At 42.8% G+C, this 24,584-nt stretch overlaps 1 protein-coding gene across 1 annotated transcript in view; it reads left to right on the top strand.

The window, feature by feature from the left end:
- Positions 1-342: 342 nt before the first annotated feature.
- The window catches only part of FREM1 (FRAS1 related extracellular matrix 1), a 77,108-nt gene continuing 52,866 nt past the window's right edge, over positions 343-24,584 (top strand). Inside the window, exons 1-9 of the mRNA XM_083482097.1 lie at positions 343-528; positions 6,272-6,735; positions 12,353-12,447; positions 14,602-14,903; positions 15,939-16,135; positions 16,637-16,960; positions 20,011-20,119; positions 21,224-21,355; positions 23,123-23,467. Of these exons, the coding sequence (XP_083338223.1) occupies positions 6,505-6,735; positions 12,353-12,447; positions 14,602-14,903; positions 15,939-16,135; positions 16,637-16,960; positions 20,011-20,119; positions 21,224-21,355; positions 23,123-23,467 (1,735 nt within the window). The 5' untranslated portion in view covers positions 343-528; positions 6,272-6,504. The remainder of the gene's footprint in view (positions 529-6,271; positions 6,736-12,352; positions 12,448-14,601; positions 14,904-15,938; positions 16,136-16,636; positions 16,961-20,010; positions 20,120-21,223; positions 21,356-23,122; positions 23,468-24,584) is intronic.

Here is a 24,584-nt window from a genome sequence, read left to right as displayed (position 1 = left end):
CGAGTGAACAGCGTAGCCTCTTTGGCTGTCGTGTGTGTGTGTGTGTGTGTGTGTGTGTGTGTGTCTTTAGCGTGTGTTTTGTGTGGAGAGAGGCAGCTTCAGTGCAGTCAACTAGCAAGGAAGAAAATGGGAAGTTCTAGGGCTCTCTGCCAAAAAAATAATAGCTCAGTGTAAACACTTGAAGGCATCTTTAGAATGTCCTTATCGTAGAGAGCACTGCAGCTTTTGTATTCTGGAAGGTTTCAAGCCAGCAGCTGTCTTGCAGCCAGCTATCGCTGAAAGTCCTTTTTAATGTGGATGTTTAGTACAGGGCGGGGGGGGGGGGGAGGATACAAGCAAGCTGACCAGAAAGACTGGAATTTCAGCTCCTCCACCCCACCTCCTTGGATTTCTCCCTCTCCCTCTTCCTTTCCCTCTCTCTCATTCTGCAAGTCCTTTAAACCAGAGATTATTGGGTCAGTGACTCCTTATCCTTCCCAGGCTGTGCTGTCTTCTTGAGCTGGAGTTCTTCAAGGACTACTGCTACCTGTAAGTACTATTGCCTCTTCCTCCCTCTTTCCTATCTGATAGCTGCACATATAAATGAATCGGTACGGATTTCATGTTTGCAAGATAATGCATGGTGTGTGCTTGTGAATATTGCGAGGCTCGCAGTGCTGTGTTTGCCAAAGAGGCTTTCCTAAGTGAAATAGTTGAAGAATATAATACTTGTTTAGGATGAGGTACCATTCTCACGGGTGAGCATTTTAAGTTCTAACAAGATCACTGAGAAATCAAGTTCATGACTTGCACCCACTCTCTCTTCACAACGAGGCACGTAGTCAGATCTTCTGCTGCCTACGTTCCAAATGGTTTCTATATAGAATCCCCAGAAACCTGGAAGAAGAAATACTCTTGCTTCTTTCTCCCAGGCATTCCATAAACGGGTGGGTGAGACTGAGAAATGCAGTGGAACCCATATCCAACACTCTAAAGCAGCACTGTATCAGACAGCACTGTGTTTCCCTTTAGCAGAATTTCATATATATATATATATATATATATATATATATATATATATATATGCAGGTTTTGGTGTCTTCGGGTGTCTTCCCGTGTAAGAGTTGGGGTGTCTAGGCGACGTTTCGACGAGGTCTATATATATATATGGGTACCACAACATATTTACTGGCAACAGTTTAACTTCCTGAACAGTTTAGCATGCCCCAAGGGGACGGGGTTATGTGTACCTAATGATAAAACCTAGTGAAAAACACTCCCTTTCCTCCCTCCTCAGCGTCAGAAGATTTTTGCGCTGCAAAAGGACTTTTCAAAGGGGCTGTGTTAAATTTACATAAGATGACATGAATTGTATTCTAAGCTGCCAAATTGCCTTAGCATTTCAGGGGCTGAGCTAGATGATGCATGGGGTCCCTTCCAACTCTGCAAATCTATAATTCTATGAAATATCTAATGAAGGAGCTTGTCCTTCATTATTAAAGCAAAGTATGAGCTACAGTCCAGCATAACAGGCTGCTTAATGTCTCATAGAGTTTTAAACAGGATTTAGACTACAATCCTAAACTCAATAATTAAGGAGTAAGCTCTGTTGATTAACTGTTGAGTAAACCCACTTAGGACAGCAGACCCTCCAATTGTCTCTACTTTCCAGGGACTGTTCCAGATTTACAAAAGCCATCCCGGTTTCTGATTTGATCCTGGAATGTCCCACTTTTCCTTAGGACATCCCTGTTTTCATCAGAGAAATGTTGGAGGGTATGGAGTTATCTGACCCCTGAGCGAAGGAGATAAGTAACTATACAACCTTTAGAAGACATCTGAAGGTAGCTCTGTATAGTGATCCATCCAGGCACTGTTGATCTGCTTAGCTTCAGCAAAATGTGCTCATCATGTGCCTTTATTTTAGATGGGGGGCGGGGTTGGAAATTATGAATGCCCTGCATTAATGAATAAATGAACAAACCATTCTTGGGCATTCTTTACCACTACCTTCCTTGATTTTTAGTGCAACCTTCACAATGACAATTCTGTGTCCTCCTCCCCTCCCCATCTAGCTGCCTGCTGCCAGTCAGGGGCATAGTGTGTGCGGGGGGGGGGGTGCTGTTGGGGCAATGGTCCTGGGCACATTTTTCGGGGGGGGGGCTGCTCACGTCACCCTGCCAGCCCCACACCACTTTGCAAGTCTGGGAACTGCTCTGAATGATCGCCTGGCAGCATGAGAATGATGGAACAGCCATGTGCCCTTCAATCCCAGGCTTGCCCTCTGAAGGGTGCATGACTGCTGTGTCCTTCTCATGCCTCCTTGCCAGACCTGAGTCGCTTTGTGACGCTGGCATCTCAAAGTGACTTGGGGCTGGGGTCGCTCCAACAGCATCAGCAGTGAGGGCTGAGCTGGCAGTGCGGGCTCTGTTCACCCTCTGTGCCCGGCCTCCCCAGTGCCAGCAAACCATGCTATGCCACTGTCTCTAGTGCTTACTGTAGTTAACTCTTCTAAGCCCAACCTGATGGTAGAAGTACAGTACCTTGTTCACAAATGGCAACATAAGCCTTTGCAAAGGATCTAGCAGCCCATTGTTCAGCTAAGTAAAAAGCCTGAATAGGCAACATTTAAGAGGCTTTAAAAAAACACTTCCTAACAAAGAATCTTAGTTAGCCTGCTCTTGTTGTAATGCCTGTGGCCGCCTTTCAAAGTGTTCCATAAAAGCTGGCTGTGAAGGTAAACGGATGCTGTGTTTCCTTTGATTTTCAGATAAACTTTAACTGCCTGAGTACATGAAGTCACCGCAGGCAAGTTAAGGCTATCAGTGCTCTTTCAGAATAGTTGAGTGTATAGAAAGCAGGCACAACATGGCCTGCTAAAGAGTTTACGAATAATCTTCAGAGAGAGAGAGTCCTATAGTTGGGGACATGGTAAAAAATAAATAAATAGAGGAAAGTTTTTTAGCAGCAGGTCAGCATCATTCACATGCCATCTAATCTCCTATTTCATTATACTACCAGTATTGATATTTTATATAGCGCCATCAATGCACATGGTCTTTTACAGAGGAAAGGGGATAGGTTCCTGCCCCACAGATATTGCAATATACAATGAGACACAGGGAAGACAATAGAGTAAAGAGACTTCCTGGGACTGTGGCTGAGGGCATAGAGGATATGATAGATCACTTTCTTTGTTGGCAGAGACAGAGAGCCATAGGCAGAGGCTATGGCTGTGGAAAATTCTACTGCTTTATGAATGGTTATGCTCTAAGGGTTGTGGACCCAGAAACAGGGTGGGTCAGGTATGTGTGTCTCAGGGGGTGATGGGGAAGTCTTGGATCTCCTTTATTTCCCTGGCACACACACAAACACAGCCCCAAAGAATGAAAAAGTATGTAGGTCATGTTGGTGTCAACAGAAGGGGAAATGGAAGGGTTTTTTCTTAAAGATTGAACTGGGGGTGGGAATCGCCATTCCTCGCCAGTTTAGGATGGCTCTGGCCAGAATACTGAAACTCTTGATTGTATCAAATGTCCCACTTGCGCTTGCACAACTTCCCTGCTCATCTCCTCTCCCCTGCAGCCCCCTATCTGCAAAACCTGCCCTAAAGGGTTGAGGGACATTCTGGAGCAGATTTGGAGAGGGCACGGTGAGAGGAGAGGAGGGGGAAATCAATTGCATGAGTGGAACACCTGTGGCGTGGCTTTGGGTGCATCCTTCTGCCTTGCTCACAGTCCTCCAGAATTGTGAAGACCAGTTATGGGCACAGCATGCATTTCCTCTAAGCCACGCAACCCGACTGTGAACTTATTGAAAGAAGCAGAGCATGCAGGTTCTTGGTTTCTTTTTATTGAGGGAATAAGAAAACACAATCTCCCCCTTAATTAATAAGTAAAACTGCTCACTTTTAATTACTACAGGCAGGATTTGTATATGACAACTTAAGTCGGGATGCAGGTAGCGCTGTGGTCGAAACCACTGAGCCTCTTAGGCTGGCCGATCAGAAGATTGGTGGTTCGAATCCACACAACAAGATGAGCTCCTGTTGCTCTGTCCCAGCTCCTGCCTACCTAGCAGTTTGAAAGCACACCAGTGCAAGTAGATAAATAGGTACCACTGTGGCAGAAAGGTAAACGGCATTTCTGCACGCTCTGGCTTCCGTCATAGTGTCCTGTTGCACCAAAAGCGGTTTAGTCCTGCTGGCCACATGACCCGGAAGGCTGTCTGTGGACAAACGCTGACTCCCTCACCCTGAAAGCAAGATGAGCACTGCAACCCCATAGTTGCCTTTGACTGGACTTAACCGTTCAGGGATCCTTTACCTTTACCTCACTTAAGAAATGAAACAAAACTTATGCAGGGCTCAGCTGCCAGCCTATGATTAAATAAGATGCTCTGCGGACTATAGTCTTGATGGGGGGGTGGTATTTGTTTTAACTGCATATAAAACTTAGAGTGTGGGATCAAAGCACATTTGCTTGATTACTATTATTGTATAATTAAAGACACGCCATGCCTTTCAAAGAGGATCTGCTTCATCTGTCTGCTGAGTGGGTGGTATGATGGAATTCATGGGAAAGTGTCTGCAGGGCACTGCCATAGACTAAACCAGACTTCACCAATCTTGTGTCCTTTAGCTGTTTGTGGCTACAGCTCCCATCAGCTTCAGTAGAGCTATTCTTAGGTTCTCTGCTGATCTGCACAGAACTGTGTGTTATAAAGAGGAGCATGGGTCAACCGTTAAATGACAGTCTCCTGTTGAATTCCTCATTCCCCTCTTAGGATTGCCATAATTTGAAGAGCAAAAAAGGGGGACACATTTGCTGACTGCTGCTTTTGATTGCTATGAGAACTCTACCCATTGAAAAGAGGGCGTGTCCTGGAGAAAGAGGACATATGGCAACCCAACGTACAACTTAATTTATGGTGTGTACCATTGTGAATTTCCCTATGTGCTCATACCCTCCAGCACTTCTCCAATGAAAATAAGGATGTCCTATATAACAACAACAAGATCAACAACATTATTGTTTACATCCCACCCATCTGACTGGGCTGCCCCAGCCACTCTGGGTAGCTTCCAACATACGGTATATAAAAACCTAATAAAACATGAAATATAAAAAAACTGCCCTATTCAAGACTGCCGTCAGATGTCTTCTAAAGGTTGTATAGTTACTCATCTCCTTGGTTAGGGGGTTGCTTAACTGCCTACCCTCCAACATTTCTCTGATGAAAATAGGGACATCCTAAGCAAAAGCAGGACATTCTACGATCAAATCAGATAATGGGATGGCTTCTGTAAATCAGGGGCTGTCCCTGGAAAATAGGGACACTTGGAGGGTCTGTAGAACTTCATGGGTGAACACTGATATGGGTGGGAAAGCTTTCCCCAGGACTATCTGATAAATGCATGAGATCCAGATTTGGAAAAAGCTTCCATATCTCCCAGTGGAAGCTGGTGACAGAACTGTATAATGAGGAAGTCTGAGTTGTTGATTATGATTATGACTATTGATCTCCGGTCCATAATCAGGTCTGGCTCTATTCATAGGCATTCTATTCTGCCTCAAACAGAAAATATCAGGGTAACATTAAATGGCACCCAAATGCCTGGTTTTTTGGTTTTGTTTTGTTTTGTTTGTTAATTATATTATACCCTGTGATTTGGATTTTTCTACCTCAGGCACCAACATCAGTGCAATAGAATATTACCACCACCACAAAAAAGCCATCCCTTCAATCTGTTCTTGGGTTTCCCCCAACCCTCTGGAGCAGATTTGGTGGCAGGAGAGGGTTCAAGTCCCAAACTGCAAGCAGCAATCATTGTACTTTGGGGACATTTTGGTTGAAAATTGCCCAAAATATCTCAGGCCTTCCCAGCTTTGTGTAACATGCACAAGAGCAATGCTTTTTTTCTGGGGGTACTAAAGTACCAGCACCTTTTTTTCAAATGTTAAAAGTGTGTAACAACTTCAAGGTGAGTACGGCACCTTCCCCCCCCCCCTTTACACAAGATACCTGAATTGCTGCAGCCTGGTAACCTTGGTCTGAGCATGGGGGTGTAGATGGGGAGTTGTAGCAGCCTGGATAAAGCTCTTCAGCTGCCTGTCTCCCATCAACATAGCTCATTTGTTGTCTGAAATGAAATATGATTACGTGGGATGTCAAGGGATGATGTTCACTTGTAGCAACAGATGCAATGCATAGCACCTTCCTTTTCATTACTGTCATTCTCTGTCTGTCTGTCTGTCTGTCTGTCTCTCTCTCTTTTCCCCCTATCCCCTAGATTTTGGGGAAAAACCATGTCCGTTGTTCTAAATGTTGGGATTGATCCATGAATTTATTTACCTGAGGATTCTTTGAAAGGGTTCCAGATTCCATTATGCAGGAAATATTCTTGATAAAGCACATGGAGGACACTGTAGCCTGATGCCCATGATCAGCTGGTGAAGCTTCCCAGGAAGGACTAAGAAAACAACCCCCTTTCCCTAAAGAGTTTTCTCCTTTGCTAACTACACTATGAAGGCTTTGGGGAACAGCTGGCTCCTTTTGCTCTTTGCACTTAATCTGAGAAGCATCCACTCCTCCTTTGTCAACGTCAACCGTGGGGCGAAAGTGATGAAGGGCCAGTCCATCTTCCTGTTGCAAGAGGACCTGCAGTTTTCCATTCCCCAAGAGAAGGACGCTTGCAAAGTGGAAGTTGTGATGAACGAGCCGATGACGCAGAGGGTTGGGAAACTAACCCCACAGGTATGTGAAATATCATGGCATGGCAATTTGGGGAGCTGGGAAGAGGAGGAAAAGGGACGACTTATTGGAAGTAACTGGACTTTGGAACGGCGGAATGGCCATTCTCATACATAGCATTGGCTTCCATTGTGAGTGAAGCTTGTTTGTTAGTTAAAAGCTTTTGAGACATCTTTTCCCAAACTGAAGCAACTGCATACAACCCCACCTATATATCGATGGGCAAAGCAGACTTATCTCTAATTTTTCTCCACTGCTGCTGAATGAAACAGCACTTTGCCCTCAAACGCTTCTAATTTGTGCTCACTTTGGTTTTTTAAATACTGTTATTAAAAGCCACCAGGAGGTAAGTCAGCTGTTCATGTACATTTTAGATAAGACCCCCAGGGCAAAGCCCAGCGCTGTACAGCTCTTAACCACAAGCAAGGGTTCCTTTTAATTGCTCCCCATGTAGTAATGGCGTGACTAAAATGTGAATGCACAGCATACCATGGGACTTGTTCAGTTCCCAAGAATTACCATCAACAGATGGTAAACATACAAAGGGGTTTTTTATGCCTTCTTTCCACATCAGACATATTTCCCATATCACCTTTCTTCTACTTTTGTCCCATCTGGGTTTACTTATGGGAACCTGTGTGGAGAAAGCAACGTTTTCTCGATCTGGTTACTAATACAAAATAGAATGGGATGCTTTGAGAGCAGTGTGGCTGGCACTGAGAGCAGTGATCATGTGTGTTTTCTTCCGCCACCCTGGTATTGGAAACAAAAACGTGTCAGGTGCACAAAATTATACTCGGCTCCTCCTGCTGCTGGGTGAGGAAATGTTCAATTTGAGGACTATGCGAACACCAAACAGTTAAAGTAAACAGCTCCCCCCCCCAAGAATCCTAAGAACTGTAGTTCACACACAAAGAAAACCCGAGGTTCAGCACCTTCAACAAACTACAGTTCCCAAGATTCTTTGGGGAAAGGCATGTAGTTTAAACATATGGTGTGTATGCAACCTATGCAGTCATGCAAATCCCATATGCCTAGTTTGGCTTTGGAATATCAGTGGCTAGGGGGAGTCTGCTGCCTGAATGCCTTGTTCAAGGTGGGGGCTGCTGCCTGAATGCCTTGCTCATGAGCTTCCTGGGGGCTACTGTGGGAACCTGATCCAGAGCTAGATGGACCTTTGTTCTGACTCCTCTGGGCTCTTTTTATATTCTTCTGGCTACAGCATTATGAAGTTTCACTCTTAAGTAGTAAGCAGCCCATAAAAATGTGACCAATTATCAATCAACATTGTTCTGGTCACTTTGCTTCAATGAATACTGCTCATGCACCAACCAGTTGCGCACTTTTTTATCCAATTTCAGTACATGTCCAGAATTTTCCAGACGTATGGCAAGCCTAGGAGTGTATGCCAGTGGTGGGTGTGGCCCAAAGTGGGCATGGCTACCCACATACAGTGGTGCCTCACAAGATGAAAAGAATCTGTTCTGTGATTCTCTTCATCTAGCGGTTTTTTCGTCTTGCGAAGCAAGCCCATTGAAGGAGTAGCGGATTAGCGCTATTAGCGGCTTTTAGCGGCTTATCAGCTTATTGGATCAGCTGATAAGTGGCTTAGCGGCTTAGAAAAAGGGGGGAGGGGGAAAAACCGCAGGAACTCGCAAGACATTTTTGTCTTGCGAAGCAAGCCCATAGGAGATTCATTTTGCGAAGCACCTCCAAAACGGAAAACTCTTTCGTTTAGCGAGTTTTCCGTCTTGCGAGGCATTCGTCTTGCGGGGCACCACTGTACATTTAAAAGGAATTAATTTCTGCAAACTAACCCTAAGAAGTTTGCAACCAAACAGCAAACTAGGTGGAAACTTTGTTTGTCCCATTGTGGAGAAGAGGAAGCTGGTCTAAGTAGACCTCTTTTTTCTTTTTTGCTCCAGTAGGACTTGTATTCTTCAGTTGTTAAGATGAAGCATTGTGTGGAGATGTTTTACTGTGAATAAAGCTGCCATGATGAAGAAACAAATATGACACTGGAAATTAGCAAGGGATTTTGGAACAATGACACATAGTATATCTGTAACCTCTGCTATCCTTCTAGACACAGGGTTGTGGGGTTTGTTTGTTTGTTTGTTTTTTGCATATCCCTATGACTAATAGTGGGACATGGGTGGCGCTGTGGTCTAAACCACAGAGCCTCTTGGGCTTGCCGATCAGAAGGTCAGCGGTTCAAATCCCCACGACGGGGTGAGCTCCCGTTGCTTGGTCCCTTCTCCTGCCAACCTAGCAGTTCGAAAGCATGTCAAATTACAAGTAGATAATTAGGTACCACTCTGGCTGGAAGGTGAACAGTGTTTCCGTGCGCTGCTCTGGTTCGCCAGAAGCAGCTTAGTCAAGCTGGCCACATGACCGGGAAGCTGTCTGCGGACAAACGCTGGCTTCCTTGGCCAGTAAAGTGAGATGAGTGCCGCAACCCCAGAGTCGTCTGTGGCTGGACTTAACGGTCAGGGGTCCCTTTACCTTTACCTATGCCTAATAGCAGTATGCAGTTATCATCAGGTAATAATGCTGATCGCCATGCCTTTGGTTCATTTTGAGCTGATGCTAATAGCATAGAAGCAGAACATGCTCTGGTCAGTTGGCAACTCTTAACTGCCAGCCCGCCCCCCCCCCCCATGGCAGAACTTGCCCTTGTTTTGCTAAAGAGATTGTGCTTTTAACCCGCAAACACTGCATTATGCAAGAACCTGTCCTATTATTTCCTTTGCTGTCGTTAAAGTGAGTAATGTGCTAGGAATGTGTGACAATTTAATTACAAATTGTAATTGAAAAGTAGTTGAAGTGGAAATAAAAGCAAAGCCAGACAGTAATTAGGAAAAGATTTAGCTCTCCTTTGTTTTACTTGTTAAATTTATAGACAATTATGGCTGCCTGTTCATATGAAAGAAAAACATATTAGGAAGCATAAAACAGCTGTTTCCTTTTAACAAAGCAGATTGTGTCTATTTTATAATCATTGTCTGTCTACGGCAAGAGTCATGTTGAGGAAAAAAGCTTTCATTATTTATCTCCCTCGTTATCAATTAAGTGGAGGAACTAATGATGTCTTCTGGAAAAACACAATTTATGACTGTTATGGCCATAGTTCTCTGATGGATAGCATTGCCTGTACCATGTTGCAGCTCTCGTCTTCCATTAGAAGGAAGCTGAATTCTCAGGGCTAAGAGCATTTGGAGACGTGAGCCTTAATTTGCTTCTCTGACTTCCTAGCGCTCTTTCAGTGAGCACCTGATGTCATTTCCACATGCGGGGCTTAAATTGGCTTTGTTTTAAATCAACTCTTCGAAGAAATGTAAACCTGCATTGACTAAGAGGTGCATCTGGTTTCTCTCCTGGTTTGGCATCTGGTTTGTCTGCATTTGTGAGACGAGATTGGTGAGAGGGGCTCAGATGTGTTTCCTTGTGTCCCTTTTGGGGTCGGTGGGAATGTATTGCCCAATGTCAATGCAGGCGAGGCTGCCTTTACCATTAGGCTAGATGATGCTGGCCCTTCCAGGTGACAGATATGGGGGAATAATTTAATGGTGACAAATTGTTTAGCTTATTATGTCTTTGCCACCCTGTGTGTATGTGTGGCGGGTTATTATTATTATTTAACTCAGTTACAAAAAATGTGTTGGACCATTTTTGGATACAGGGGGAAATATAGTGAAAGCGAGGCAAGCGTAATGTGAATGAGCATTCTGGCCAAAGCAGTCTGTCTGTGATGTTGTTTAGTTGTTTAGTCGTGTCCGACTCTTCGTGACCCCATGGACCAGAGCACGCCAGGCACTTTTATCTTCCACTGCCTCCCGCAGTTTGGTCAAATTCATGCTGGTAGCTTTGAGAACACTATCCAACCATCTCGTCCTCTGTCGTCCCCTTCTCCTTGTGCCCTCTATCTTTCCCAACATCAGTGCCTTTTCCAGGGAGTCTTCTCTTCTCATGAGGTGGCCAAAGTATTGGAGCCTCAGCTTCATGATCTGACCTTCCAGTGAGCACTCAGGGCTGAATTCCTTAAGAATGGATAGGTTTGATCTTCTTACAGTCCATGGGACTCTCAAGAGTCTCCTCCAGCACCATAATTCAAAAGCATCAATTCTTTGGCGATCAGCCTTCTTTATGGTCCAGCTTTCACTTCCATACATCACTACTGGGAAAACCATAGGTTTTACTATACGGACCTTTGTTGGCAAGGTGATGTCTTTACTTTTTAAGATGCTGTCAAGGTGAAGAAATAGAGGCACCGAGAGATTTTACTTTCTTGGGCTCCATGATCACTGCAGATGATGACAGCAGCCACAAAATTAAAAGACGCCTGCTTCTTGGGAGAAAAGCAATGACAAACCTTGACAGAATCTTAAAAAGTAGAGTCTGTCTGTAGTCCAAATCATTTGCAGTGAGTGGGAAATTGCATGAAAATGCTCTGAGAGTCAGACAGCAGCAGCAATGTGTGGTTGGATATCCGATATACAATTTGGGGCTCCATAGTCCCAGTTGGCTTGATCCTCCAGACTAAGTTGGTTGAATTTTAGTTCTTGCCAACTTCAACTTAAATCCCATTGAGTTAAATGGGAACTAAATGCAAATAACTGGATCCGTGTCACTGTTTATTATTATGATGATGTTATTGTTGTTTAGTCGTTTAGTCGTGTCCGACACTTCATGACCCCATGGACCAGAGCATGCCAGGCACTCCTGTCTTCCACTGCCTCCTGCAGTTTGGTCAAACTAATGTTACTAGCTTCGAGAACACTATCCAACCACCTCATCCTCTGTTGTCCCCTTCTCCTTGTGCCCTCAATCTTTCCCAACATCAAGGTCTTTTCTAGGGAGTCTTCTCTTCTCATGTATTGGAGTACTGGAGCCTCAGCTTCAGGATCTGTCCTTCCTTATTATACTCTGTTTATACGTATTATACGTCTGTGTATTAGGAAGACTCGGAAGTCTATCTTAAGAATGCTGCAGTGTACAGGATCATGATATGATCACAAAGCACTGAAGGCCGCTTTACATAAAATATAAGGAGACAAGCATATCTTCTGAAGATATGTTTGTTTGATTGCTGCATTTATATCCCACCTTTTTCTCCCAGGGGCACAAGGTGGTATGCTTGGTTCTCCCCCTCCTCATTTAATTCTCACAACAATCCTGTGACTTAAGTTAGGCTGAGAGTCAGTGACCGGCCCCAGTTTACTCAGTAAGCAAGTAGGGATTTGAACCCTGGATCTCCCAGGTCCTAGTCTGACTCTTTAACCACTATACCAAATTCTCAAGTGGTTGTATATATGTGTAAATAAAACCAGATATGCTAAAGACACCACAGTCTCTATTGTCCTTCATTCCAAGGAAACTGAGCCCTGGGTAAAGCTCTTGGAACCCCAGAAGTCTCTGATTGCTCAAAGATTGTAGCGGCTTATAACAGTCCCAGATACATTGTTAAGCTATCTACCCATTTTTTATATATATACCACAGGGTAAATATGTATTACCTTCTGCATTGCAAAACATTTTTTCGAGACAAACCAAAATGAGCCAAAGGGAAAACGTCTGAAATATGCTGCCTCCTCTTTAAACAAAGCCCATTTTTCAACAGGTGTTCGATTGCCATTTTCTTCCCAATGAAGTCAAGTACACTCACAACGGATGCCCAATTCTCAATGAAGACTTAGTCATGCTGAGGTTATACAGGTAAGCAGCACTGGGGTGATGTCTCAGGGGGTGTTTCTTAGGAAAGAACAAGCATGTTTCTACCATTCACCTAATATTAAAAGGTAATGCTAAGTGAATTATCTCTTCTGAGTTTTCTTTTATATTGCGTCACAAAGAAAATAAAAAATCCATGATATAAGGATCCCTCTGATACCTTATATCATGTATGGTGGGGATGTGATAAAATTAAGAAATTTTGGGAAAATATACATGAGGAACTGAAAAAAAATGTTTGAAACAACAATTGGTAAGAAACCGGAAACATTCCTTTTAGGAATTATAACAAATGACATCCCAAAAGACATGAAGAAAATCTTTTTATATGCAACAGCTGCCGCAAGGTTATTGATTGCAAAAAAAAAAGGAAATCAGAAGAAGTACCAACATTGAAAGATTGGCAAAATAATTTTTTTGAAATGATTGAATTACTAACAATGACAGCAACAATTAGAATGCAATCTAATCAAAATCTCAAACAGGAATGGAAATGTGTAGAAGAATACATAACCAAAAGATGCTCCAACAGGAATTTATTGATATGTATAGACTGATTTCACAGTTAGTTAAATTGAGCTAAGCTAAGCTAAGCAGATATAGAAGATTGAATGTTTAATTATTAAGATACAAAATTACAATCTCAATAATAAAGTTACATAATAATAACAAGGAAGTCACGCACGGGTGGAGGGAAGACACAGGGCAAGAAATAAGAAATGGATAAATGTTGGTACATAATGAAATGTGAAAATGTGAATTTACGAATATAATGTATATGTATAAATATGTAAAGATTTCATATATGTATTGCAACATTAATAATAAATAAATAAAGTGCAAAAAAGAAGAAAATAAAAAATCCAAGGTGCCCATTGGTTGCAAAACCAAATGCATTATACAAATTATGTACGTTCATCCTATTCCTTGGCCCATAAATAAAATTATGGATAATTTACTTAACACTGATTGTGCCTGTTGCTACTGTCAGCAGGGAAGAATTATGGCTCCAGTAATGGGATATCTCAAGATAGTAGGTCATGAACCCGCCCCAGAGGGTTAGATTCACAACACAAACAGAGCTAAATCAGGCTTTGAGGGTTGTTGAAGGCCTTCCTACTCAAAAACAAAAAGAGCCTCTCTTTAAAACCTCTTCAGCAGCAGAAGGGCTGGCCATTGTGGTGTTTGTCCACCTCTGTGAATGCCATTTTGTTGCCACGATTCTGTGGCATATAAATATCTAAATAAATGATTAAGCCAGTGAGGAGAAAAGTACTGGCTCACTGAAGAAGAAGAAGAAGAAGAAGAGCTAACTGGTATTGCTTATACATATACATATGGTATTGCTTATACTTTCCAGCTTTCAAGATTGCATTTCTGTTGTAGGATGTTGTTGATTAAATGAAATAATAGGTTTGCCTAACCATACAATTGGAACCATGCACTTAGGGACGCGGGTGGCACTGTAGTCTAAACCACTGAACCTCTTGAGCTTCCTGATCAGAAGGTCGGCAGTTTGAATCCCCACAACGGGGTGAGCTCCCGTTGCTCTGTCCCAGCTCCTGCCAACCTAGCAATTCAAAAGCATACCAGTGCAAGTAGATAAATAGGTACCGCTGCAGCGGGAAGGTAAATGGCGTTTCCGTGCTCTCTGGTTTCCATCACAGTGTTCCGTTGCGCCAGAAGCGGTTTAGTCCTGCTGGCCACATGACCCGGAAAGCTGTCTGTGGACAAACGCTGGCTCCCTCAGCCTGAAAGCGAGATGAGGGCTGCAACCTCATAGTCGCCTTTGACTGGGCTTAGCCGTACAGGGGTCCTTTACCTTTACCTTTTTACCTGATGAATTAATAAGTTGGCATAACTATAGGGATGAATCTTGAAGTTTGAGACAGAGCTTCATAAGCGTTCAGCCCCCTCAATGCATAAATAGGTTTTCTGAATTTTGTAAGAACATGAGAGGAACCTGCTGGATCAGGCCAAAGGCCCATATAGCCCAGCATTGTATTATCACAGTAGACAAGCCTTTGGGAAACCCACAAACAGGTTCCAATTAAAATATACCAAATGTTGTAGATTCCAAAATGTGCCCAACTCTTTTGCTTGCTAAAATTTGATTGTCTTTTTGCTTGCCCTTTGCAGATTTACAGAAACTGAGACATTTACCGAAATGGTTCCCTTCCTTGTAAAGTTACTTGAACCAGATTGTAATATTATCAAGATGAGCTCAAGTGCCCTACAGGTCGCTGGCTTTCATGGCCTGTCCAATGTAATTAACAAGAACGTAATTACTTTAGACTACAACAGGAAAATAAACTTGGATTGTACCATAAGCCTGATTTCTGTAGAAACTTTCCTACCAGCCCATGGGCAACTTGTCAGAGGATCAGAAGAAGAAGAACCACCTCGTGGAGATCAGCCTCATAGTTTCCCTCCCACAACCGGTATGTACACTTTGTTTCTCTGCACCTGTTATGTCATCACAAATATCTTCATTCAGTGATGAGGTTGTACAGGGGCGCCAACTTGCCTCCACATTATGGGGAGGGGCATGACGTGACACATCATGGAACATCATGGGAGGAGGAGCCACCAGCCATTAAAGCTGAATGGCCACTGTGTTTGGCTCTGCCCCAGCTCCTTCCAACCGACGTCCTGACATCATGCATACAACATTAGCTCCCCCAATCGCCCTTGTAAGCTGCTGCCTCTGCCCAATAAATGATGTCAGCAATGTCTAGGCAACACGATAACCATGTACATTGTTACATGAGCACTGTTCCGCAGCATTTGATATTTTCCTTTACATACATTCATTCGAAATAAGATGGGTTTATGAAGCAATTCTATATCCTCCCACCACACTGACGAATAATTCTATGAAACAGTAGTCAATATCCGGAATCACTGTTCAGTGTTGGACATCATATTTGCTGAATACACAAAGCTTCACTGCTTGTCTTCTATCGTACAAAGTCTGGTACCTCGCTTCATTTAAAGATTTTCAGGGACTTTGAGACTAAAGATTTCATTTTGGACTTGTTATGGTTTGAAGGAATTCTCTAAAAGATTGTCTATTGCATATGTAAATGGTCATCGTGTTGCGTAGACATTGCTGACATTTTATTTGCAACACAGGGGTTTGTTTGGTTACTTATTGCTGTACCATGGCCAATAGAATGATGTGCCTTAACATGGTGCCTAAAAAATAATAAGAGTGGACGTCAGGCAAGTGTCCTTGGTGGGCTTCTCTGGGAGTGCATTCTATGAACAGAGAGATACTCCACCTGATTCACAGAGAACATAGAACTGGAGCTGGCTATTAAAATTATTCACAGAACATTTCATAGCCCCCTCATTCCTTCCCATAGGTGTTTCAGTGGTGAACTGTTCCTAGCTTCTGGTGTCTGGTTTGCATCTTCTGTCCATGTTTCTGTTGAGAGAGAAAAAACCCACTGTGATTTCCTTTGGGCCATTAGGACGTAGGAGAGGTGAAAAGTGTCCATCTGGAAGCTGTGTTTCGGGCCTGAAGACCATACAGAATATTAAAGTGAGCTGTGAAGATTTTCTCCTGATGGGCCTAAGGTACCAGCATTTGGACCCTCCTTCGCCCAACATTGATTACATTCCCATCAGGCTGGATCTCACAGACAGCAGAAGCAAGACCATCTACAAGGTAAAGGCCTTATACAGGGGTAGGCAACCTAAGGCCCAGGGCCAGATGTGGCCCAATTGCCTTCTCAATCTGGCCCACAGCTGGTCCGGGAATCAGCATGTTTTTACATGAGTAAAATGTGTCCTTTTATTTAAAATGCATCTCTGGGTTATTTCCGGGGCATAGGAATTTCTTCATATATTTTTTTCAAAATATAGTCCAGCCCACCACATGGTCTGAGGGACGGTGGACCGGTCCATGGCTGAAAAAGGTTGCTGACCCCTGGCCTTATAGGAAGGAACTTTGGCATAGACAGATGCAGGCTTAGGTGAAGCCAGCCTTTGCCAACTTGGTGTCGTCCAGATGTTTTGGACTACAAGTCCCACCAGCCTCAGACATGCCGGCTGGGACTTATGGGAATTGCAGTCCAAAACACCTGGATGGCACCACTGGGTTAGACTGCCAGAAGAACATTCAGCCATAATTCGATGCTTACTTTGTCACCTGCTTCTTCTTCCGCAGTCTGAGCATGCTTGGCTTCCTGTTCACATTGGAGGTGCGTTTCCTAACCAGCCGCCCCAAGCTGCCTTCATGGCTATGCAAATCCTAGAAGCAGACCAGTTCATTCTGAGCCTGTTGTCAACAACCATACTGGATGCTGAAGACAGTGAAACAGCCAAATCCCTACTCATCTTCAACATCACCAAACCACCCCGGGAAGGCTACATCACTCATCTGCAAGACCACACGAGGCCCATCTCATCCTTCACGTGGAACAGCCTCAATGATATGCTTATTGCTTATCAGCCACCAAACAGCAGCCACACAGAGAGGAGAAATTATGAGGTAACCAAAGCGATTTTAATGAAGTCTCTCACAAGATTTCAAAGCATTTATCAAGAAAGACATTTTTTAAAAAATATACGGTTTCTTGATGGCTTTCCACTCCTACTGTCCTGATGTTTGTTTGTTTATTCCTTTTTATTAGCTGTTTTATAATACACATACTTTTCTAAATCCCGCTACCATCAAATATTTCAGTAATCCATTGCTTATACCAGGCATAGGCAAACTTGGCCCTCCAGATGTTTTGAGACTACAATTCCCATCATCCCGGACCACTGGTTTTGTTAGCTAGGAATGATGGGAGTTGTAGTCCCAAAACATCTGGAGGGCTGAGTTCACCTATGCCTGGCTTATACAGTCAAACCTCAGTTTCCAAACACCTCTGCTTTGGAATGTTTCGGCTCCCGAATGCCGAAAACCTGGAAGTAAATGCTCTGGTTTTTTAATGTTTTCGGAAGGCAAACATCTGACGCAGCTTCCGCTTAAGTGCAGGAAGCTCTTGCAGCCAATCGGAAGCTGTGCCTTGGTTGTCAAACTTTTTGGCAGCTGAAAGGGCTTCCGGAACAGATGTGTTTGACAACCAAGGTTTGACTGTATATCAAATCCTGCCTGCAACTTCATATATTGGTGGTTATCAGTGGTCTCCATTATTCCTTAAAAACTTTGTCATCATGTCCTCTTTATGCCATTACGTTCCATCATTTTCACAAGCCATTCCTCCTTCGTTGGCAATCCTTTCTCTTTCCACTTCTTTTGTTGAATAGGGTACTTGGGAATTTCATTGCTGTGTAGGTAAAGATAAAAGTAAAGGACCCCTGGACACTTAAGTCCAGTCAAAGGTGACTATGGGGTTGCAGCACTCATCTCGCTTTCAGGCCAAGGGAGCTGGCGTTTGTCCACAGACAGCTTTCCAGGTCATATGGCCAGCATAATTAAACCACTTCTGGTGCAATGGGACACTGTGGCGGAAACCAGAGTGCACAGAAACGCAGTTTACCTTCCTGCCACAGTGGTACCTATTTATCTACTTGCACTGGCGTGCTTTCGGACTGCTAGGTTGGCAGGAGCTGGGACAGAGCAATGGGAGCTCCCCCCCCCCCTTCATGTGTCACAATGACTGGAGTGTTGGACTATGACTTGGGAGAATGGGGTTCGAATCCCCTCTCAGCTGCGTGGGTCACTGGGTGACCTTCGGCCAGTTGCCATCTCTTAGCCCAGCCTTTCTCAACCCAGGATTTCCCAGATGTTCTTGAACTACAACTCCCATCATCCCTGATCATTCGTTATATCCTGGCTAGGAATCATGGGAGTTGTAGTCTGACATCATCTAGGGATCCATCATCTAGGCTGTCTTAGCCTAACTTACCTTGCAGCAGGAGGAGTACCATGCTGAGTATCATTGCCCAGAAACAGATCAGTGGCTTCCAGTCATGGTGGTGGCAGTTAGGTAATTTTGGACTCTGGAATTAATAGCCTTGTTAGACCCCCCTCTCTATAGACTGCAATTTGTGTTACTTCATTTCAGAACAGGGGGCTCCTGTTCAGTGGGACTCTGGACTTTTGACCCATTCTCTGGTTACATCACAGCACTTTTCAGCAGAGTGATTTCACACATTGTATTACAGGTCATCAAATGTTAAGTTATTAAATCATGAGGAATCTGGTGACCTGCATGCACATGTGAACCATCTCTGTGTGCCATTAAAGTTTGTTCAACTGCCTAGATTAATTTGTCAGAATCATGAGGGCTGTTTGCCCCTTAATAAACATGAAACCCTCTTTCCTTATAAATTCCCAAGTTACTAAAAATGTGGATCAGAGCATTTGAAAGTTATATAGTTGCTTTATGTTCATTATGATTATTATTACCGATGTTTTTCATCCAATGCCGTCCTTTAATCCTTTCAGGGAATCTGTCATGTTCTGTTGTGCATGCTGTGTGAGGAATGGTTGATGCTGAGAGGCGATAAGATGGGAGAACTTATACATTTTAATAACATTAGAAAAGAATTACAAGTATTAGAAAAGAATTACAAGACATTAGAAAAGAATTACAAGAGATGCATAAATGCTTATGAGAGCTTAAACAGAAAAGATAAATGTCACCTATGACTGGATCTTGTCATTTCTTTAAATTTTAGCAAATAGCAATGGCAGTGAGTAATGGTTGGAACAGAGACATCAGTGCCCTTTCCTTAGTGAAAATGTGTTCCATAAGCTGCTATTTAGCCTATTTTTATCTATTACCTTAATTATTTCTGGTTTGGTTTTTTTTCTTTCAAAAAATGGTTAAAAGGGGGGTGATTTCTATTCTTTTAAAGAATCCCTTTTCATTTTCAGTTGCAAAAATACCATGGGAAGTATAAATAAAAAAAATCCTTCCTTACTCAACCCCTCCCCACCTTCTCACTATATAGAAGGATCTGGCAACTTCTGTTTCAGTGTATCTGAAGAAGTATGCATGCACACGAAAGCTCATACCAAGAACTAACTTAGTTGGTCTTTAAGGTGCTACTGGAATGAATTTTTTTATTTTGACTATGGCAGACCAACACGGCTACCTATCTGTATCTGGAACCATGGAAGTATAATTAGTGCTCCCTCTTGTGGAAGTTAAAATGAATGTCTCACGTGTGAAACATTTTTTTAAGAATTAAATTGTACAAACTGACTACAGGGAACAGCATTTTTTAAAAAGGGGGGATATGGGAGATTATGGAGGGAAACATATGGTCTTTTAAACATTCTGGTTCCATTTAGCACTCTAAACCTCTCTGTGGTTGTTTTCCTATGTTATTTTGAACTCAAGATCTTTCAAGATTTCTCTAGTTCAGAGGTTGGTAAACAATTGGCCCTCCAGATGTTGTTAGACACCAAATCCCATTAACCCCAGACAGCATCTCCAATGGTCAGGGATGGCAGTAGCAACAGCCCAGAAACATTTGTAGGGCCACAGATTCTCTACTCTGCAATAGTCTCTTACCTGTCAGGTGCTGTTTCATCTTCCCAGGTAATCTTTAGAAAATGCTGTTTCCATTTTTGTGTAACAGGTGGAGTTTGAAGTTCATGATTTGTACTTTGAAAGAAGTTCACCAATTACTATCCATATCTCTGTTAGAACGGCTCACACAAATGCTCCTCGGGTCTCATGGAATACTGGTGAGAATTCATATTATGCTTGATCGTTTTCTTTAAAAGACAAGATGTGGCTGCAGAGGTCAAATGCAACAAACCAATATTCTTTCTGTAGGTTCTTTAGCCTTCTTAAATGAGAAGCCGCATAGGAATATGCTATTTTGTGGGGAAAGGTAGCTGCAGAAATTGTCCCTGAGTTTGTTTATGTCATAGACTTGTTGACTTGAATTGTAGAGTTGGAAGGGACCCTGAGGATAATCTAGTCCAACCCCACGCAATGCAGGAACATGCAGCTACGGGGATCAAACCTGCAACCTTGGGGTTATTAGCACCACACTCTAATCAACTGAGCTAACCAGGCTCAGTGTGACACTAGTTTTGTGCTGCCTCCTAGGAAGACCTAGGGGAGGTTCATGATGTCAACTCATATCTGCATCATGTGTCCCTTGTTGAATCAAAATGAGCATGTGATCTGAATGCCATTGCACACCCTCGGACATTTCTCTGATGAAAATAGGGTTGTCCTATTCCATTATTATTATTATTATTATTATTATTATTATTATTATTATTATCTCATCCATCTAACTGGGTTGCTCCAGCCACTCTAGGCAGCTTCCAACATACATAAAAACACAATAAAACATTAAACATTAAAAAGCTTCCCTATACAGGGCTGCCTTCAGATGGCTTGGGGTTCAGATAACTCCAAACCGTCCAACATTTCTCTGGTGAGAATAGGGACGTCCTGTGGAAAAGTGGGACATTTCGGGATCAAATCAGAAACCAGGATGGCTTCTGTAAATCTGGGACTTTCCCTAGAAAATAGGGACTATTGGAGGGTCTGCCATTGTCCCCAGTGAAGTTTCTTGAAGGGATCAGTGCTAAATGAGGCTTCAAAGAGTTACCTCCAGAGCTCAATACAGATGAAATTAATTCCTTTCTATAACAGATGCCAACTACTTGCATGGGATCTTTGAATAAACCATATGGTTGTTTGAATATGGTTTACTCAAAGGCCCCATGCAATTGGTTGGCATCTGTTATAGAAAGGAATTCACCATTAGTGCTAGGTTGCACTTATTTTACTGTTCTGAATAAATTACAGCTTCAGGGTTTCTGTTCTAGGTCTTGATCTCCTGGAAGGACAGTCTCGCCCTATAACTTGGGAGCAGTTTCAGATTGTAGACAATGATGACATCAATGGTGTTCGCATAGTCACTGTTGATGGTCTACAGCATGGACAGCTCACTCTAAGAGGTATTGTGTCCTCCCTGATGTCTGTATACAGATGTTACTATTGGTCAGTGCAGTTCATGCAACAATTCACCTTTTCAGCTGCCATGACAATGAGGACTTGAGGAGGAAGCCACTAGTGGGCTCATGACAAGACTAGGGTTGCCATATTTTTCAAACAGTGAAAATTCAGACAGAAAAGTTGTTGAGCTTCTTCTGGACATTTGACCGATTTCTGTCCAGACACCAATTTCTGCCGACTGCACTATTCTGGATATGTCCAGGGAATTCCAGGTGTATCGCAACCCTAGACAAGACAGCATTTGTGAGAACTATACAGCACCCTGGTGAGGCATGGTTTCTGACAAATTCCTTTGTATGACTTCTGCACAGCTGTAAGTCTAGTACTGGCTCCACATGAAGTTACTAAAGACACATCTGTGTATTTTTTAAACCTTTGGACCCTAAAGGTTAGCAAGAGAACTATAGCTTGGTGGTAGAGAACATATTTTTGCATGCAGAAGGTTCCAATCGCAGTCCCTGGTATCTCAGTTTTTAAAAATTAGCTAGCCAGTGATGGGAAAGACTGAGTTGTATCCAACTAAGTACTACTCAGAATAGACCCATTGAAATTAACAGTCCTAAGTTAATTGTGCAAATCAAGTTCAATGGGTCCACTCTGAATATGACTAACATTGGTCACAACCCTCTGTTTGATACTAGGAATAGAGGAGAAATGTGTTTGGTCTGCATTTCAAAGCAAAGAAACCTAATGTGCAGGTCCCATATTTATATGCAGATTGGAATGCAGCTGTCATTCTGATTATGTGTGTTTATGAATTTTCCAATGCAGTTTTTTTAAAACAACAAGAACAACAACAACATAAAACAAAAACTAAAAATTCACTCACTGGGTCACCATTGGTGATCATCCCTCCATTTCAGGTGGTGGGGAATGCATTGAAAAGTGTAAAACAAAACCCAGAAACAAACCATGTATTTTAGGGAACAAACATCTAATTTAAATGCACATTTTTCATGTACATTTTTTTAAAGCACACCAAAAAAAAAGGGATAGAATGTCAAATTGCACCCCATGTTATTTGTATTAAAAATTGTGGAAAATTGTTTGGTGCATTTTAATTGCCACATGTTACAAAATTATTATTCTGCAATTTTAACTGTGGGTAACTCATTAACTCTTCCAGATAATGTGCTCTTGTGACATGGAAGCCTATATGTTGTTGCATTCACAACATACGGTAGTTTGGATTCTGTTGCAATATGTTCTTGTTTGCTTCACTAACATTCCAGAGAAAAACGATGTTGTGTCTGTCACTCAGTGAACCAGCATTGATCCAGTAAGCCAGTTCTGATGTTTGTAGTGAAGGAATCATATTCATTTAATGGCGTGTATCTGAAGAAGTGTGCATGCACACGAAAGCTCATACCAAGAACTAACTTAGTTGGTCTTTAAGGTGCTACTGGAAGGAATTTTTTTATTTCATTTAATGGTGGTTATTCTTTGGCCTGGCTAGTCTGGAAGCTTCTCTTCTATGTAACAAGATTGTTTTCTGCAATTCATGAGGAGAGATGATCACCAATGGTGACCCAGTGAGTGAATTTGTACAGGGCTGAAATCTTTTACGATTGCCTAGTCTTGGCCCTCCAATTTCTACCTCTTATAAACTTAATCATTTCTGTTCATAAGCTTCACAGCTTCTAAAGTAGTATTACCTTTTTTAAAAGCATACACCCATTATGAATCATGTTCCTGCTGTTGTCTGACAGGAGGAAAGGGATTCATGTTCACAGTCTCAGACCTTAAGGATGGTCTTGTCCGTTACCATCACGATGACAGTGATTCCACAAAGGACTATATTGTCTTCAGGATCTTTGATAACCGACACAGCAGTCGCCACAAATTTCCAATCAACATTCTGCCTAAAGATGACAGCCCTCCATTTCTCATCAGTAATGTTGAAATAGAAGTGCATGAAGGACAGACAATTCTGATCCAAGGCTCAATGCTTCAAGCCTCCGACATGGACTCTAGCGATGACTACATACTCTTCAATATAACCAAAGCATCACAGGCAGGAGAAATCATGAAGAAACCTGGACCAGACCTAATTGGTAAAATGTTAGACAAGCTGAAGGGGGGAGAACATCTTTCTTTCGGCTTATTTGTGTGTGTGTGTGTGTGTGTGTGTGTGTGTGTGTGTGTGTTATGTCCATGTCTATGTCTTGCTTTCAGATATATTCCCATATCCCTCTTTAACACTTGAGATTTCAACTGTTTTCCAGGCCTTAGTAAACAGGCTGTGAGTTTCGGATTTGGTTTGATTATGCAAGGTAAGCCCCACCCTGCATAATCAATCACAAGATGTGGTGCACACACACCATTTAATGGCAATGCCCATAAATTTGGGGGCACCCAGCATAATGAATTTGTTTAAGATGAGACTCTAGTCCAGGTAGGATCGTCTTTACCCAGGGGTGCAGGGGGCGTGGGGCACCTGGGCACCAAATTCTGGGGGGTGCCAACCAGTCCCTCTCGATTGGTGGCAGTGAAAAACAAAAGTCCCTAGCCCCCTCCTCCGTCGATCTGTTACCCCCCCCCCAAAAAAAGCTCAACAACTTTGAGTTGCCCCCCCCCCAAAAAAACGGTCAACAACTCAACTTTGGGCTTCCCTCCTCCCCATAAAAGCTCAATAAAAGTTAATTTGGGGGCGCTGGGCAGATCTTTGCGCTCCGACGGCGCATATGCTAAAGACAGCCGTGAGTCCAGGGGTTGAGGGCCTTTTCAGGCTTAAGAAACTCATTCCATTCCGGGCAGCATTCATGCCAGTGGGAGGCAGTGCAGCAAATGTAACTGTTGCCTTTTTGCAATAGGCTAGTTTCTCACAGTTCCCCTCTATTTTGCATTTAGGCAAGCTAGACGCTATAGTCCTTTGTCTAATAATCCCTAGCCAATGAAGAAAACCAATGTGTACACCTCGGTCATGCCCAAGAAAGTTGATAGACTGCTAATGGGTTGCTTTGAGTTTGGTTGGTAAAACATTTCCTCATAAATGTTTATTTCTCAGGAGAAATTTCTTTATTTGCTTTTCATTAAAAAGGACTTGGGCAGCCAAGGATATTTTCATGGTCCGAAGATCCCTGGCAGCTTTAAGGGAGAAGATAATGTCAGACATGCTAAATGGAAGATAACTGAGGCGTGTGGCAGAGAGCTTCACCATTATTATTTTTA

Source organism: Podarcis liolepis (genome assembly GCF_965112155.1).
Source record: "Podarcis liolepis genome assembly, chromosome: 17".
NCBI classification, from domain to species: domain Eukaryota; kingdom Metazoa; phylum Chordata; class Lepidosauria; order Squamata; family Lacertidae; genus Podarcis; species Podarcis liolepis.
The sequence above is the reverse complement of the archived record's forward strand: the minus strand, read 5'-3'. Positions and strand labels throughout refer to the sequence as shown.